This window comes from Anopheles coustani, chromosome 2 (assembly GCF_943734705.1).
Source record: "Anopheles coustani chromosome 2, idAnoCousDA_361_x.2, whole genome shotgun sequence".
NCBI classification, from domain to species: Eukaryota; Metazoa; Arthropoda; class Insecta; order Diptera; family Culicidae; genus Anopheles; species Anopheles coustani.
The window spans coordinates 72,360,916-72,379,118 of NC_071289.1; the positions used below are offsets into that span (position 1 = coordinate 72,360,916).

At 43.7% G+C, this 18,203-nt stretch overlaps 1 protein-coding gene across 1 annotated transcript; it reads right to left on the reverse strand.

Annotated features, from left to right (window-relative positions):
• Positions 1-834: 834 nt before the first annotated feature.
• Positions 835-16,124, reverse strand: LOC131264975 (death-associated inhibitor of apoptosis 1-like). The gene is made up of 3 exons (XM_058267236.1): positions 15,099-16,124; positions 14,587-14,698; positions 835-1,643 (listed from the first exon to the last, which is right to left on the reverse strand). The coding sequence occupies exons 1-3, from the start codon at positions 16,122-16,124 to the stop codon at positions 835-837; spliced, it is 1,947 nt and encodes a 648-aa protein (XP_058123219.1).
• Positions 16,125-18,203: the final 2,079 nt, after the last annotated feature.

Sequence of the window (18,203 nt, forward strand, 5' to 3'; positions counted from 1 at the left end):
ACGAGTGTTTTCTTTCTCCTATTTCAGAACGAAGAAGAGGCTACCTACTTGCTACCGAAGGAGCGAGCCAGCATTGTCAATCCGAAGCTGATGCATCTCCTCGGCGGTCCGTGGAGTCTGCGAGCCAATGCGGTGCTGTTGGATTTCTTCAGCAACACGAATCTTGTTGACCTAGCAGTGTACACAAACCGCTACAAAATGCTACACAACGCCATGAATGAAGCGGTCGTGCTAGATATACAATAAACCATGTTTAACATCAACTCTACGTACGCGGCTTGGCGGAACTCATCACGCATAGCTGCCAACATCATTTCTTCGCCAATTCAATGCTCATAAAATATAGCCTTAAGAACATTCGTACACTTGTATTTTGATCCTAAGAACTGAAAACTGAAACTGAGGCATTCAAACACGTTGAGTATTTTAGCTCAGTGAAATCGATCAAACATGTTTGCAAGTACGTCACCGGAAGTGACAGAACGGTTTTTTGGTATTAAAGGAGATGTGATTTGGTATTAAATGATCTTATACGTTGTTGTGGATCCTGTAGTTTTTGTTTTTTTATTTCACTTTTCAAAAACCATGAACTCTTGAGGTAGGAGTACAGCATGCAAAAAAACACATGTAGCAAGATTTACGTTGTTTTTTCTTTTTGCGGCAGCGATTCGAGTTCCTTGTTTTCACTTTTTTTATGATTTAAAACATGTAAAATGAGATATTAGGATTCGAATCCCAAATGAATAAATAAGTGAGTACAAAAGTTGCACGTCGTCATAGGTATTCGAATCCCAAGTAGAGATCAACAACGAATCATCACAAATGCCTATCTTATTACACGATGTGCAGTCGAAACACGTTGATAAAAGGTTCGTTACACAAAAGGCAACTTTGGGCAGAGGCCGCACACCCCCTACAAGCCACCACATGACCGCACGGCATGAACGCTGTGTTGTACTCATTTTCATAACACACTTTACAGAGCTTCGATTCCACTGGCTCACTGCGTTTTTCATCTTCCGAAGCTTCGCTGCTTTCTCGTACGTTGTCCTTACCAACGGTCAATTCGGATGGCTCTGCCACTTGCTGAGTTTTCTTGGCTTTGCAGTTTTCAATAAACGTGCGAGTTTTCATCAGCCTGAGGTAGTGACAATCTTCGTAGTATTTAGCATGCTCCTCCCAGGGATCATCATCCGGGATCCAGCCCTTCAGTTGTCCACCGCAGCTGAAACACGCCACCTGGTCACTTTCTCCGGTGTAAACAAATCCTGCTTCAACCAGTTGCTCCGGTATTTGTGGAAGTGCAATCGGCCAATCGTCGAATGTTTTCAATCGCTGCTCAAATTCGGCGTACGAGGGACATTTAGCACGTTCTTTGAATTTTTCGACTTCTTTCGCTAACGCCTGACGGTTGTACGCTGCTGCCGATACCGCATCGGTGAGCCTCAACGATCCGGGAGCTATTGGTTCTCCGGCTGCTTGTTGCGCAGGTGACACTTTCTGACTTCTCACACCGACCGTATCAAACACAGGTTGTGGAACATCATTCAGAAAGTTTTCGTCCAGAGGCACATTGTTTGTCTGGCGTCTCGTCATCAAAGGGCAGTGCCGCGACCAGCGTAGATGTTCCCTTGCTGCATCGTCTGTTAGTTCCCATGAGCCAATCTCAACGAGACAGAAGTAACACTTAACTGTATCTCTTGCTCCAGTATAATAAAATCCAAAGCGAGCCAGAGTTTCAGGCCTAATGATCAACGGCTTAGGCCACCTGGAAAAAGTTTCCAACCGTTTTGACTCTTCGTTAAGCCCATCATTTGAACTGCCTGAATGGTGATGGTGATGCACCAGTTCAATCGGCACTGGAGTACCCATCATATTGCTTTATTGGTTTTTAAAATATATCAAGAGATTAGTTTGCAATCTCTAACAATTCCAAAGGAATTCCTTGATGTCCTGAATCGTATTGAATAAATATAACAAAATTTGAGCAGTGATGATCTGAAAAGAGAGAAAAAAAATACTATCAAATGGAAAGTAAACAAATTTCACTGGACGCGTTGTTGTTCGTTCGTAAATTCTGTTAAAGATTGAAAAAGATTGATTAAACAGGGCGGCCAGATACGGAGGAACTAGTGCAAACGCGCTGGTCGCAAAGCGTTCCGACACCGTGAATTGTGCGGCCGTCAAAGTGTTAACGATACACACTACGGTTCAAATACTCGTAGGATGAATTTAACGAATTAATGTATCACCAATTGCATACATTCAGTTTAAACGCCCACAAGCTACACGTCATGATCGAAAACATGGCGGCCGGGGCCTCATTTACTCTTTTACCGATAATTATGCTAGTAGTAATAGATGTGTTAGTAATAGATAAGTGATAAGTGTTTTTTTTTTTTAATATTTGAACGGCCAGGCCGTATTGTACTTTTTGTACCAAAAGATAACATTAAGTGATAAGTGTTAGTGAGATAAGATCTAGCGTAAAGATAACTTGTAAAATTACATCAATAAATGTAATTTAGTCTAAGCTGAACCATCGACTTGAAGCTATCGGAAACATTGGTCCTTCGAACCGGATAGAATTTGGATTGTCGAAACATTCATCCGGAATAAACCGCGTTAGAGCGTTGATTCGTGGATAGGGTTTTAGTTCAGTGGATGGTAGCTAGATTCACTACTTCGTGGTAGTTGCCGTTTTGAAATTGTGAACTTTGGACATGTACGTGACCGACCGTGTCAAGCGGCAACCGAATCCAGCATAGCGTGCGCATTTGATACGACGCTACAGTGTGGCATAAAAAGTTAGCATTTCTCGGGACAGAAATAATAAAGAAAATGCCGGTTACGGACAAAATGGTGCGTCAGTTGAAACGCGTATATAGCTGGGGCTGATTTTTTTGAGGAATTCATCGAAAATTATACAGAAAGCCAGCAATGCCAGATAAGCAGCCTCCTCATTTCGTTAGAAGAGGCTAAGGCTAACTTCGAAACTGCGAGAGAAAAGTTACTTACGGAGCACGAAGAAAGTGATGCGGTGGAACTTTTGAAGGAAAAACAAGCCTTCTATGGAAAGTTCCACCGAGTGAAGGGCTTTCTGTTGGAGAAGCAAGATGGGGTGGATAGGCCTGCCGCAAATAGCACAATGGCGAATGCAAGTTTTTCAAATTCGCAAGTGAGGCTTCCCAAAATTGATTTACCGGCTTTCGATGGTGACAAAACAAAATGGATGAGCTTCAAGGACCGCTTCACTGCAATGGTTCACGATGCAGAGTTGTCGGACATAAGGAAGCTGCAATATTTGTTGGCTTCGCTAAAAGGAGCTGCCAGGTTATTCGACCACGTAAAGCTTGTAGAAGGAAACTACAACAGTTCGTGGCAGGCTCTACTGGATCGGTTTGATGATGCGAAGATGCTGAAACGGGACTATTTCAAGGCGCTAGTGGAACTGCAACCGATGGCTGCCGCAACGGGGGAGGAATTGATTCGTATCGTCAACGAGTTGAAGCGCTTAGTACTTGGAATGGATAGACTGCAGGCGCCTGTATCTTCCTGGGATATACCATTATCAAGTCTGGTAAGATACAAGTTCGACGAGCAAACACTAATGGCATTCGAATTTATTGCAGCCGAGCAGAAGACGGACACCTTTAAGGCATTGATGGAGTTTTGTGAGCGCCGCATCAAGATTTTGACAAACTCGGTCGTCCACACGCAAAACAGGATCGACACGAGGCCGGCAATCGGTGGAACAAACGCAAATCATGATCATCAAGGTACTCGAAAGCCTTCACAAAGACAGTATCCTGCTTCAATGTCCTGTGCAGCACAGACAGGCAACATGTTCAGAGGGTGTGTGTTGTGTAAGGCCGAACATCATATCGCAAGATGCGAGAGATTTGCAAAGATGTCGTTGTCAGAGCGCCACCAACAGATTGCGAAGGTTGAGTCTTTGTGCTTCAACTGCTTGGGAAAGGAGCATCAAGCAAGATTCTGTAAGGCCCAGTCAAGATGCGGAAACTGTCAGAAACGGCATCACACATTTTTTTTATGTGGCACGGCATCCCCAAGCGGTACAAGGCCTCTCTCCGAGGAGAGTTTTCGGTGACCAAAAGGACGGTATATTATGTATAAATCGGTGGTCAGCCGTTCGAAATACCGGGGGGTGCCAGACTTGAGATTCGATCCCACCCCTGTGGCGTGGTGTTTCCTCGCACTACCGCTGCGCCATGGGCATCACACCTTAGTATGCAACAAAAACGACCTGATTACCCCGCAAACAGAGAGCAGCATAAGCGCCACAACATACAGTACCAGGCATTCAAAGTCGGACACTTGAAAATTGAATAATCTTTTCACTTTGAGTTAAGTTATCTTCTTCTTCGAAGCACCTAGCGACACGAAACTGCACAGGAGACTTCTCCAACCTTTGTTCTTTACGAATATGCAAAAACAAGAAACAAAAAATACTCCAATTGCGGAAATAATGGAACACGAATGAAAAAAGTATTGTTTTCGGGCCAGGCACTAAAAGTCGGACACCTCATTTTATCATTTTATCAAGTGTTTTTTTTTTTTAATATTTGAACGGCCAGGCCGTATTGTACTTTTTGTACCAAAAGATAACATTAAGTGATAAGTGTTAGTGAGATAAGATCTAGCGTAAAGATAACTTGTAAAATTACATCAATAAATGTAATTTAGTCTAAGCTGAACCATCGACTTGAAGCTATCGGAAACATTGGTCCTTCGAACCGGATAGAATTTGGATTGTCGAAACATTCATCCGGAATAAACCGCGTTAGAGCGTTGATTCGTGGATAGGGTTTTAGTTCAGTGGATGGTAGCTAGATTCACTACTTCGTGGTAGTTGCCGTTTTGAAATTGTGAACTTTGGACATGTACGTGACCGACCGTGTCAAGCGGCAACCGAATCCAGCATAGCGTGCGCATTTGATACGACGCTACAGTGTGGCATAAAAAGTTAGCATTTCTCGGGACAGAAATAATAAAGAAAATGCCGGTTACGGACAAAATGGTGCGTCAGTTGAAACGCGTATATAGCTGGGGCTGATTTTTTTGAGGAATTCATCGAAAATTATACAGAAAGCCAGCAATGCCAGATAAGCAGCCTCCTCATTTCGTTAGAAGAGGCTAAGGCTAACTTCGAAACTGCGAGAGAAAAGTTACTTACGGAGCACGAAGAAAGTGATGCGGTGGAACTTTTGAAGGAAAAACAAGCCTTCTATGGAAAGTTCCACCGAGTGAAGGGCTTTCTGTTGGAGAAGCAAGATGGGGTGGATAGGCCTGCCGCAAATAGCACAATGGCGAATGCAAGTTTTTCAAATTCGCAAGTGAGGCTTCCCAAAATTGATTTACCGGCTTTCGATGGTGACAAAACAAAATGGATGAGCTTCAAGGACCGCTTCACTGCAATGGTTCACGATGCAGAGTTGTCGGACATAAGGAAGCTGCAATATTTGTTGGCTTCGCTAAAAGGAGCTGCCAGGTTATTCGACCACGTAAAGCTTGTAGAAGGAAACTACAACAGTTCGTGGCAGGCTCTACTGGATCGGTTTGATGATGCGAAGATGCTGAAACGGGACTATTTCAAGGCGCTAGTGGAACTGCAACCGATGGCTGCCGCAACGGGGGAGGAATTGATTCGTATCGTCAACGAGTTGAAGCGCTTAGTACTTGGAATGGATAGACTGCAGGCGCCTGTATCTTCCTGGGATATACCATTATCAAGTCTGGTAAGATACAAGTTCGACGAGCAAACACTAATGGCATTCGAATTTATTGCAGCCGAGCAGAAGACGGACACCTTTAAGGCATTGATGGAGTTTTGTGAGCGCCGCATCAAGATTTTGACAAACTCGGTCGTCCACACGCAAAACAGGATCGACACGAGGCCGGCAATCGGTGGAACAAACGCAAATCATGATCATCAAGGTACTCGAAAGCCTTCACAAAGACAGTATCCTGCTTCAATGTCCTGTGCAGCACAGACAGGCAACATGTTCAGAGGGTGTGTGTTGTGTAAGGCCGAACATCATATCGCAAGATGCGAGAGATTTGCAAAGATGTCGTTGTCAGAGCGCCACCAACAGATTGCGAAGGTTGAGTCTTTGTGCTTCAACTGCTTGGGAAAGGAGCATCAAGCAAGATTCTGTAAGGCCCAGTCAAGATGCGGAAACTGTCAGAAACGGCATCACACATTTTTTTTATGTGGCACGGCATCCCCAAGCGGTACAAGGCCTCTCTCCGAGGAGAGTTTTCGGTGACCAAAAGGACGGTATATTATGTATAAATCGGTGGTCAGCCGTTCGAAATACCGGGGGGTGCCAGACTTGAGATTCGATCCCACCCCTGTGGCGTGGTGTTTCCTCGCACTACCGCTGCGCCATGGGCATCACACCTTAGTATGCAACAAAAACGACCTGATTACCCCGCAAACAGAGAGCAGCATAAGCGCCACAACATACAGTACCAGGCATTCAAAGTCGGACACTTGAAAATTGAATAATCTTTTCACTTTGAGTTAAGTTATCTTCTTCTTCGAAGCACCTAGCGACACGAAACTGCACAGGAGACTTCTCCAACCTTTGTTCTTTACGAATATGCAAAAACAAGAAACAAAAAATACTCCAATTGCGGAAATAATGGAACACGAATGAAAAAAGTATTGTTTTCGGGCCAGGCACTAAAAGTCGGACACCTCATTTTATCATGAATTTCTCGGTAATATGGAAGAAATAGTCATGTATCAATATGGCACAAGTAAATTGAGTTGGTAACTAGTAGGTGAGCATCAAGTGTAGTGGAAATTTTAGTCACTGAAAATGCCTACAATAGGTTTTAGAAAAATCGTCATACACAACATGACTCAGGGCAAAAGTGTCCGAGAAATTAATGAATTAACGAATATAAGTCGGCCAACAGTTCATGATATTATTAAGATATATACAGCTAACAAAAGAGTTCAAAATAAAACTAATAATAGAGAAAAAATACGTAAAATTAGCGATCAAGACGGACGGAACGTTATTAGACAAGTTCGTTCAAACCCATTTACGAGTGCTGTTGAACTTCAAAAAAGGCTGAGTGACATGCGTGGATTACATTTTGACGTTTTAACTGTACGGCGTTTTCTAAGAAAACCCCATTTGTTCGGAAGAAAGGCTGTAAAAAAACTAGTCACATCCGAAAAATAAGTTAACTACGGCTTGATTTCGTAAAATAATGCATGGATAAAGATGTAGAATTTTGATCATAGGTATCACTTTAATTTTACTAAAAACTTCTCAAACAACCATGTTGTAGCTAGATTTGATTATTTTGACAGGTTTTGTTAAGAAACGAAACAAAAATCAACCTTTATGCATCAGATGACTGCCAATATGTAAGGAGGAAAGCTGGTGAATCTTACGACGAAAAGTTATAATATATATTACGGTATAACCATAAAGACTGCGAATCAAGAAGGGTGGATACATAATGATTTGGGGTTGTATGGCTACCCAGGGGTTAGGAAAACTGCATGTCATTCGTGGAAACATGGATGCAATTTATTACATCAATATTCTAAACGAAAATGTGCATGCGAGTGTTGAAGAACTAGGCATCACGAACAACTTTGGATTTTATCTGGACAACCATCCTAAACATACAGCTTTCATGACGAAGGTGTAGTTGCTCTACAACTGCCCATTTGTTTTCTTAACCCCAACACAGTCTGCAGACTTAAATGTAATCAAACATGTTTGACATTCGTTAATGAAAAATGTTGCTAAGCATTAGCCAACTTATCAATATTGGAATCATTAGTGAAAGAAGAATTGGAAAAAGTTGACCAAAAATTTGTCTGAAGTTAGTTGAAAGTGTACCCAAAAGATTACAAGCAGTAATAACTGCCAATGGTAATGCTACCAAAGATTAAAACAATGGTTTCTGTGTGATGTGTAAGGTGTCCGGCTTTTAGTGTCTGGCTCGAAAACAAGACTTTTTTCATTCGTGTTCCAATATTTCCGCAATTGGAGGATTTTTTGTTTCTTTGTTTTGAATATTCGCAAAGAACAAAGGTTGGAGAAGTCCTCTGTGCAGTTTCGTGTCGCTAGGTGCTTCGAAGAAGAAGATAACTTAACTCAAAGTGAAAAGATTGTTCAATTTTCAAGTGTCCGACTTTGAATGCCTGGTACTGTACATACAAACTCCACAAGAGAAAATGATTTAGTTGTCAACAGCTCAGGTGTTAATTTGCAACGATGAAGGTAGAGAATTTCCAGCTAGAGCGTTACTGGATCAGGGGTCGCAATCCAACTTCATGAGCGAACGGTTGGTGCAGCAGTTGAAGCTAAAGAAAAGGCGACTAAATAAACCGTTGTCCGGGATCGGAGCAGTTTCGCTAAAGGCAGAGACGATGGTGGTAGCTACCATGAAATCACAAGCATCAACCTTTGTGTCTCGAGAAAATTGGTTGGTGCTGCGAAACATTACAGCGAACTTTCCTGCACAAACTCGGAACACGGAGTCCTGGAACATTCCCCAAGGAATAATATTGGCAGATCCAGCTTTCTTCCGGAGTGAGCGGATAGTCCTTTTGATTGGTGCAGAGTTATTTTGTGAGTTGCTCCAATAAAGTCAACTGAAGATAGCAGCTCACTTGCCAAAGCTCCTGAAGCCTTGGTTGGATTGTATGCGGCAGGGAAGAACGAGTCTCCGAAAATGCAGCTGAGGTCGTCTGTTCCTGTTTGGCTGACAACGATCTTGGGGCATTTGAGAAGCTGGCTAGCCTGGAAGCAATACCGGAAGAACGCGTTCGGTCCGGGCAAGATGAAGAATGTGAAAAGTTTTCTCTGACCTCAACCAGGCGCACCGAGTCAGGAAAGGATGTCGTTAACTTGTCCAAGGTTGCCAATTTCGAGGAAAAGCTGAGAGATTCCCTTGAAGGTATACAGTTACCCATGGCTTCACGCTGCGCGAATGATTTCTATGTGGATGACATCTTGTCTGGCGCAGCGAGCACGGAGGAAGCGGGAAAAATGGTCAAGGAGCTCAGTGAGTTGTTCCGCATGGGAGGGTTTGGGCTCCGCAAGTGGGCTTCCAATGAGCTTGAAGCACTTGAAGCTATCACACCGGAGCACATCGCAAAGGCAGAAAATTGTGAGTTTGGGACGGGGCCTATAGGAGCGGTGTCCACATTGGGTTTGTCGTGGAACACTTCGTCGGACGTCTTGAGTGTTCAAGGTAGGCCACCGCAATATATCTAAGCCCCTGTGTGGCATTGGGTGAATTCTCCTCACGGAAGTTGGAAGACATTCGTAGCGAATTGCTCATCGAACATCCAGCGGAACACGGAAGGAGGTCAATGAAGACAAGTGCCGGAAGTCGAGAACCCGGCAGATCTGGTGGCTAGAAGGGTGAATCCTGCTTCAAGAACACGCCGAAGCTGGTGGTGCAACCAATGGGGGAGTTACCTGCATCAAGAGTGGCGGAAGCAAGACCGTTTGTCAAATCAGAGGTGGACTAATGCGGCCCAGGGTACGTCAAGGACAGTCATAGGAAGGCAGCAACCACAAACGCATACATCGCAATGTTGGTGTGCTTCGTTACGCGGGCAGTGCATCTGGAGTTGGTTTCCTCTCTGTCTACTGCAGCGTTCATAGCAGCACTCAGAAGATTCGTGTCGAAGCGAGGATTACTGGCAGAACGGTACTCCGACAATGGCACCAACTTCAAGGGAGCTGCCAACGAGACCATCGACTTGAAGCTATCGGAAACAGGAGCTACATCTATCAGAATTGAGTAACACCCAGCTAAACATTACAAATGATTTTCCTCAAAAACTTCTCAACGCGAACAAAACACTGCTTATTTATAGGCTGCTGATAGGAACAGACTAAGAAAATACTCACCAGCTACCCGAACGACGACTAAAGGGCCGTTTCCACACGGCGAGTATCAGCCGGATTTCTAGTAGTGAGTTTTTGACAGATGTCAAAAACGCGCACCGTATATGGGTGAGTATGCTTCCGTGTGGACGAAGCCAGGTGAGTATGGGCGAGAATGGTATGGGTTATGTTGACAGATGGCGCACCAGCTGATGAAGCCGACAAAGAATGCTACAGTGTGGGTGATTTGTTAAGCGCATGTTACTAATATCCATTGCTGAATGAATTTACTAATTTGTTCTTTAGCTTCTTAAATAAACTTTATTTCGCCAATTTAACATTTGTGTTTGATTTATAAGAAAGAAAACGATGAAAAAACTTTCGGTTGTGGACGTTAAATACACATAAAAAGCTCTAGTACAGCTTAGAATCTGAAATTTAGCATGTGCTAAAATAGTGTAAATATGGTTAGGAATCACAGAAAGCCTTGTCGGCCTTGATGCGTCGGTTTAAAAAGTTTGTTAAAGTTTTGCAATCGTCAGTGTAGCAGTGGCAATGGATTCAAACATCAGACAACAACTTGCACTAGCCATGAGCAATTTAGCCCGCCTCCAAGTATTGCGGAGAATGCGTCGAGAACGCAATCGGCTTGAAAATCAGCGCCGCCGTCATCGCATGTGGATGAACGACATATTTTTATGCCGGCAGAATGATGACCTATTCCTTACAATTATTTTGGAAAACAGAATAGTAGTGATGTGCGCTCTGAGTGAGAATGAATGAGTGATTCGAATCTTAATATTGAATGAACGATTTAAATCCTAATATATAGTTTTTGTGACTCCCTTTGATTTGAATCCTTAACTGGGATTCGAATCCCAAAAGAATGAACGAGTTGGTAAAAGAGTCGCTAGTCGCCATAGAGATTCGAATCCCAAGTTGTGATTCGAATCCCAAGTTGTGATTCGAATCCCAAGTTGTGATTCGAATCCCATTTTGGGATCACTACAAGTTATATAAAACGTAAGACAAACATTTTTCGGTCGTACTAAATATATCTAGTACTTTGTTTTATTCTTTATTCTAGTTTGACGATACATATTTTAATAACAATACTTGTAAAATTTATCTCGTAAAGCACTACTTTCAGTCGCAACACATAAATTGTTTAAGATAGGACGACTTAACATCATTTGTTTAGCAGATTTGAAAAAAAAAGTTTTTGTAAACTTCGGTGGATATTTCTCTGACACATTAGGACGTATGACCGAAAAGACAACATGCCACCCTATGTTGAAGTATTCAACCTCGTTTACACCATGCTTTTGTATGTCATTGCCTCTGCTGCCAGCCCGCTAGGCAATTTCGAGCAAATCGTCCTCAAAAACGTCCTCCATGACACACACATCGAGCAGTTTTGTATGGTGAGGAGGACAAGGAGGACGATTGCTCGAAAAACGTCCTCCTTTTGTTTCATCCCCATACAAAAATGGAGGACGTTTGTTCGCGCGGAGGACGTTTTGAGAACGATATTTCGAGCTGCCTAGCGGGAGGTTTGTGTCATTTGACAGTCGTCAGCCATATCAGCCATACTCCCGGCGATGCCGGGAATGGTGAGTATGGTAGTGAGTATGAAAATGGGTGCCTGGTGAGTATGTCGAGTGTCGAAGGACCCGTCACTCATCATACTCACTACCATACTCACTACCATACTCGCATCGTGGAAGGAGCCCTTTAAGGGCTAATAAGTAAAATCGTATACACGCCTGCTTGGTTCGGAAGGCACTAACCAACTAGTGTTGCGACGTCGGAGCTGGATCGTATTGATTTATCTGATGCAGGCATGGAGTTTTTCGATCCGATCCTAAATTTAGTTTGATTAGCTCCTCATGTTGCATGAGTCAGTAGAAACGTGACCCAGAAGCGAATGGGATTTTGACAGTCATTCGATATGGGAACGAATGGGATTCCCTCCGGAGTGGACTGGATTTAACGTTTGTTCGATATGGGATCGAATGGGATTCTCTCCGGAGTGGATGGGATTTGACGTTTGTTCGATATGGGATCGAATGGGATTCCCTCCGGAGTGGATGGGATTTGACGTTTGTTCGACATGGGATCGAATGGGATTCCCTCCGGAGTGGATGGGATTTGACGTTTGTTCGACATGGGATTCCCTCCGGAGTGAATGAGATTTGACGTTTGTTCGATATGGGATCGAATGGGATTCTCTCCGGAGTGAATGGGATTTGACGTTTGTTCGATGTGGGATCGAATGAGGAATATGAAAGAGCATAGGAAATACAAGTGTGCCGAAAAATGTGCAAAAAGTGTTGTTACAAAGTAACACTGGCCGACGACTCAACATAAACTAGAGGTATCCACGCGGTAGTAGCACCAGAAAGTAAACAATAACAGATAGTGACAGATAGGGTTTAGAGAGTAAGGGAGGCCAAATTAAGCAGTTAATGCTTACCTTGGTTGGGCGAAATTTCGCCCGATCAAGATGCGCGAATGATGACCCCGATGGGCATTTTGAATATGAACCGGCCATCGCGATTCAGATAGTATAAAAATAAGCTACGAAGGGAAGCGGGGCTCTTTGATTCGACTGTGAAGATAGCCCGAATAAATACCGCGTTTTTTAAAACGCTTGCAACACAAAGTAGCGTTATTAATATTCGGTTGGGGGCATTTTCCACAAGTGTGTTTATTTGTGATGTGTGATGAGAAATCTACCATGAAACCAATGTTGGTAAGTAAGATTCTTTATACAGGTAAGTGTTATCCATAATTATTTCAGTATAGCAACGAAATACCGGTAAAATCCCAAATGAAGCCCCCCCAGCCGAAATCGCCGTCGTGGCTACACCATTTGTGAGCGGATGTACCTGAAAAGTATGCAATGGGTGAAACAAATGCCGTTGTGTGAACCGTTTGAATTGAATGTCTCGTTAAATTAAGCGAGAGTGGTTATACTGAAAAGGTTGTATAACATAAATTGCCTCATGCACTACTTGCATGAGTTTATGAAATTTCGGCTATGCAATCAACCTAGGGGTGCTTATTTCACAAATTTATAACAAACTCCCATTTTCAGTAGACCTAGCGCAGTCCGCTCGCTGCGCTCGCTGCGGGCGCGCCGCCGTTTCAAACTCATTTCTTCAGTCCTACTCATTGGTTTATGATCTCCATCTTGCTCAGTTTAACCGATTAGTTCAAGTCATTACAGCTTCTAACGGAAATTCAAAGGTTCAAATATTCAAACTGAATCGATGTGCCACCTATTGCATACTTTCAGGCGCACACGTGGAAAAAATGACGATGATGCGGCGACGGGGGGCCTCATTTGGGATTATACCGAAATACCTTCAGCAATGCCCGATGGTCCAGCATCCAGGGTAAGTGGAGTAGTATTGTAATTGTCCATTCAAAGGTTCTAATGGAATGTGATTGCTTGTCTGTTCTTTTCTTTCCATAAGGTATGTAATTAGCAACTGTTTAATGAACAAACAAGGAAAATAAAGTTATTAAAATGTAAGGAAACTTTGCGTGTTCTATTGATGTACGGCATGATGACTGGATGGGTACAAACGAATGGTTGGGAAAGGGAGAAGGGGAGAGGAGAGAGTGGTGTGAAGAGGAATCACTCAGTTCAGGGGAGGGTCGCTCAAAATCGCTCACGTTTTGACTGAATAAAACTACTCTTTTTCAGTAATTTATTCAGTCATTTATTCAGTCATTTCTGTCCCGCAGAACGCAGTGTGCAACTGCCAACTGCACAACCGGGTTGAATTGTTTCCATGAATATCAGGTTGGTTCATAACATTTTTTGGGAATAGTGTCAAATAAAATTGGTCAGATCGAAAATAGCAATAAAAATTACCATAAAAAACAATTCAAACATTTTTTATGATAAATTAACTAACTGGAACTGGTCAACAGTGAACTAGCCGAGACTCAAACCAGGTATTATAAACGTATTTTAATATATGTCCGATTATCCGTGGAATTATAAATATTATCTCTTTTTACACACCTTTTTTTTTGAGAATGGAGAAATCTTCGTAGACATTCCACGGATCGCTTTATTCCCGCTTATAATACTAGAACTTAACTAGTATCACAATATGACGGAAACTCAGTTACTCCCTTCTCTTGCCCTTTTCGGTGCCCCCACACAGCATGCACCTACACGGTAGAGCTGTGTGGGGGCACCGAAGGGCTTCTGGCCGTTTGGCCCTAGTTTCTAGCTTCCCAATCGGGACCTCGCGTTTTTTTTTATTTAGGCCCAACTGTCCTTAATCATTTCTTCTCCTACGGTTCACCCGCTGGCGTTCATTTTGCCGCCCACGCCGAGCGCGCCGGAGATTTGTTTGATTGAGACATGTCGGGGGACGCATCGTGCAGGTTGAGCTTTGCTACGATCCGAACCATCGTGGCCGCGTAAACTGCTGGCGGCATCCGGTGCTGTCGCCCACGAAGCCGCCTAATGTTTTCGAGCAGCTGACGCGCCCGCATCCTGAAGGCTGTCCAGGCTGGCTCGTCCATTGCCAGGGTTCTTCCGCGAAGGGTCGGGTCCCGGCCGAAGCGCCCCGTCGTAGCGCGTTCCTGGCCGCCGCCGTCTCTCGCTCCGCCTCAGCAGCCCGCTCGCTGTTCCATTGCCGCTGCAGCTTGGAGCAGACGATACTTGCCGCCTCGGCAGCTCGCTCCCATGCCTCGGGGCTGTGCAGCAGGTACTCGGCGAAGTTGTCTGCTGTCGCGGGCTGCATTCCGTGACCGGTCAGCAGCCGCTCGCGCACCTCACCGAAACGAGGGCATAAGAACAACACATGTTCCCTGGCAGACTGGGCAGCCCGGGGATCGGATGATCTTCTTTATCGCGAAGTACTGACGGAAAAATCCATGTCCCATCAATACCTGCGACAGGTAGAAGTTCACCCGTCCGTGTTACCGGGCCACCCAGCGCTCCACATCCGGGATGACGCGGAGGCTCCAACGGACGAATCTGCTGCCTCGATCAGGGTCCTGGGCGAGAGGTCGCCCCAGGTGTGCTGCCATATTCCCCTATTTATACACCTTGGGGCCAGTCTGTGTATTGTAAACATGCGCCTTTGATCCGTTTTCGATCACTTCTACAAATTGAATTGATTTATAACTAAATGATGATAATAAATGTCTACCTTATCACGACAGGTGTACTCGAAACACGTTGGTAAAAGGTTCGTTGCACAAAGGGCACCTTTGGACAGAGGCCGCACACCGCCCACAAGCCACCACATGACCGCACGGCATGAACACTGTGTTGTACTCATTTTCATAACACACTTTACAGAGCTTCGATTCCGCTGGCTCAGTGCGTTTTTCATCTTCCGAAGGTTCGGTGCTTCTCCGTAGGTTGTCCTTACGAAAGGTCAATTTGGAAGGCTCTGCCATTTGTTGTGTTGTCTGCGTTTTGCAGTTATCAATGAACGCACGAGTTTTCATCAGCCTGAGGTAGTGACAATCTTCGTAGTATTTAGCATGCTCCTCCCAGGGATCATCACCCGGTACCCAGCCCTTCAGTTGTCCACCACAGCTGAAACACGCCACCTGGTCACTTTTTCCGGTGTAAAAAAATCCTGCTTCAACCAGTTGCTCCGGTTTTTGCGGCAGTGCAATCGGCCAATCGTTGAATGTTTTCAATCGTTGCTCAAGTTGGACGTACGAAGGATATTTAGCACGTACTTTGGGTGCTTGAACTTCTTTCGCCAACACCTGACGGTTGTACTCTGCTACCGGTACCGCATCGGTGAGCCTCAATGATCGGGGAGCTATTGGTTCTTCGGCTGCTTGTTGCGCAGGTGACACTTGCTGACTTCTCACACCGACCGTATCGAACGCAGGTTGTGGAACATCATTCAGAAAGTTTGCGTCCAGAGGCACATTGTTTGTCTGGCGCCTCGTCATCAACGGGCAGTGCCGCGACCAGCGTAGATGTTCCCTTGCTGCATCGTCTGTTCGTTCCCATGAGCCAAGTTCAACGAGACAGAAGTAACACTTGACTATATCTCTTGCTCCAGTGTAATAAAATCCAAACCGAGCCAGAATTGCAGGCATAATGATCAACGGCTTGGGCCATCTGGAATAAGTTTCCAACCGTTTCGACTCTTCGTTAAGCCCACCATTTGAACTGCCTGATTGGTGATGATGATGCACCGGTTCAATCGGCACTGGAGTACCCAACATAACGCTATTTTAGTTTTTACAAGGTACTAAAAGATTATTCAGTCTCTAACAATTCCAAAAAACTATTCTTTCACCTTATTATCTGGTGATAAAGATACGATAAATCCTTGATGTCTTGGATCGTATTGAATAAATATAATAATGTAAACCTGTAATATGCTATTTTGATATTTTCAACTGAACATGTGAAGAAATAGATCCTCATGGGGATTATTATCGTGTTTGCCAAGATTGTCAAAGATATGACATTTTCCTAGAATTAAATCTACCACCTAAGACTTCAATATATCAAGAGAAAATCCCTTGACTAAAAATGTGTTCTTCGTTTTCTCTAACTTTAAAGATGTGTAGTTATCTCAAACTTTTTTCTCGAGTTTTTAATGAAACTTAAAGTATACAAAAAAGCTCCAAAATTCTTAACTCGACAGCAATACCAGCGTTTATCATTTTTGGGCAGGGACCATCTGAAAATTAAAAAAAAAAAATTAATGACGAAATTTTTAATTTAGCGTCATTTCCTGCCCGATAAGATACATTTTATCGTATATTGTGCCAAGGCAATCCGTCATAAAGGTATGATAAGTTAATCTAACCGCGTGACTACATTAGGCGTACCATACCAAAAACTTGGTACGGTCGAGCTCCAGCGTACCATACCAAATGCAACCCAGCACTTCTGGGTTGGCTGGTGACACTAGGAGCGTACCAGTTTTTTGGTATGGTACGCCTAATGTAGTCACGCGGTAAGAAATCAAATTGCTGTTACTAGTCAATGATAAGATTACGCTGCAAAAATATACGACAGAATCAACTCTGGATAGAGCGGTTTATATCTCACCTAGGAACCCCCGACAGTGTACGTAGAACATCAAAAATGCTAGCCTACTGTAAAATATTTTATGTTGCATCGTCAAACCTCCAAATCGCAATACAAACGGGTAAGTAGACAATTCATCACTTTCTAGGATCTACCAAAATGATAGCTAGCTGTTGAATGTTTGTAGTAGAGTAAACCAGTTTTCGCATCAGAAAACGAGCGCGAATCACAACAATCCTCGCAAAAGTATGTTTTCAACCGGAAAGTGATTTTCCCCTACTTTTACCAGCACCCCTCGACTGGTCCTGTCTACTAAAAACATCCATACCAAAGACAATTAACAGACAGGTCGGGTCAAAGCTGTTTTTTGCTCCGCCATTGTTGTGACAGTTGGTTAAAAAAGTGTTTTCAAAAAATTCCAGCTTACTTGTGGGAGATCTTCGCCAAAATCTTCACGAAATAGTTAATGGGTAATTTTAGACCACAGTATCCATGGTCTTGCTGATAGAAACTGTTCTTCTGAGTGAAATCATGGGATATGGATCCTTTTGCTCGCTGTGATTGCCGAAATTAAGTGTGTTGGTCTGCCTTATACCCAGTCTTCCTGCAGAACATATTTCGAACGCCTCAACTCTTTTTTCTTTTGATGAAACATACCAAATTTGCAGTTTTACCCCACTTTCTTCGCTGTTCATAAGAAGTAAACAAAATTTTAACCAACTGTCCAAAATTTTCCCACGGTTTTCGGCTCGTTACATGGTATGCTGCGATCTGTCTGTTAATTGTCTTTGATCCATACCTTGGTGCAAGTGCGTGTGCGCACAACACACTGAATTTTGATGCTTTACCCAACACTAGTTGCTAGGTGAGATGTAAAGCAACCCGTAGACGTTGCGAACTTGTACGCGCGAACAATTTGACAACCAGGCATTGCCTATGTAAAGGAAAGGAAAGGAAGATATAAGAGGAAATCTTCCTTTCCTTTCCTTTACATAGGCAATGCCAGGTTGTCAAATTGTTCGCGCGTACAAGTTCGCAACGTCTACGGGTTGCTTAAAACGCTGTAAGACAAAATGTTAATAGCATGTCATTTCGTGCACATCACGTCGCCAGCGTGTTGAAAGGATAGGGTTTCTCTTAAGCAAGCCGTAGACGTTACATATTAATCTGCACAGATGTTTGACGTCTACAGCCTTTCCTTAGCTATTTCCAACATCCCTCGAGATATTCGGGATATCTGGAGGGATGTTTGACAGACGATG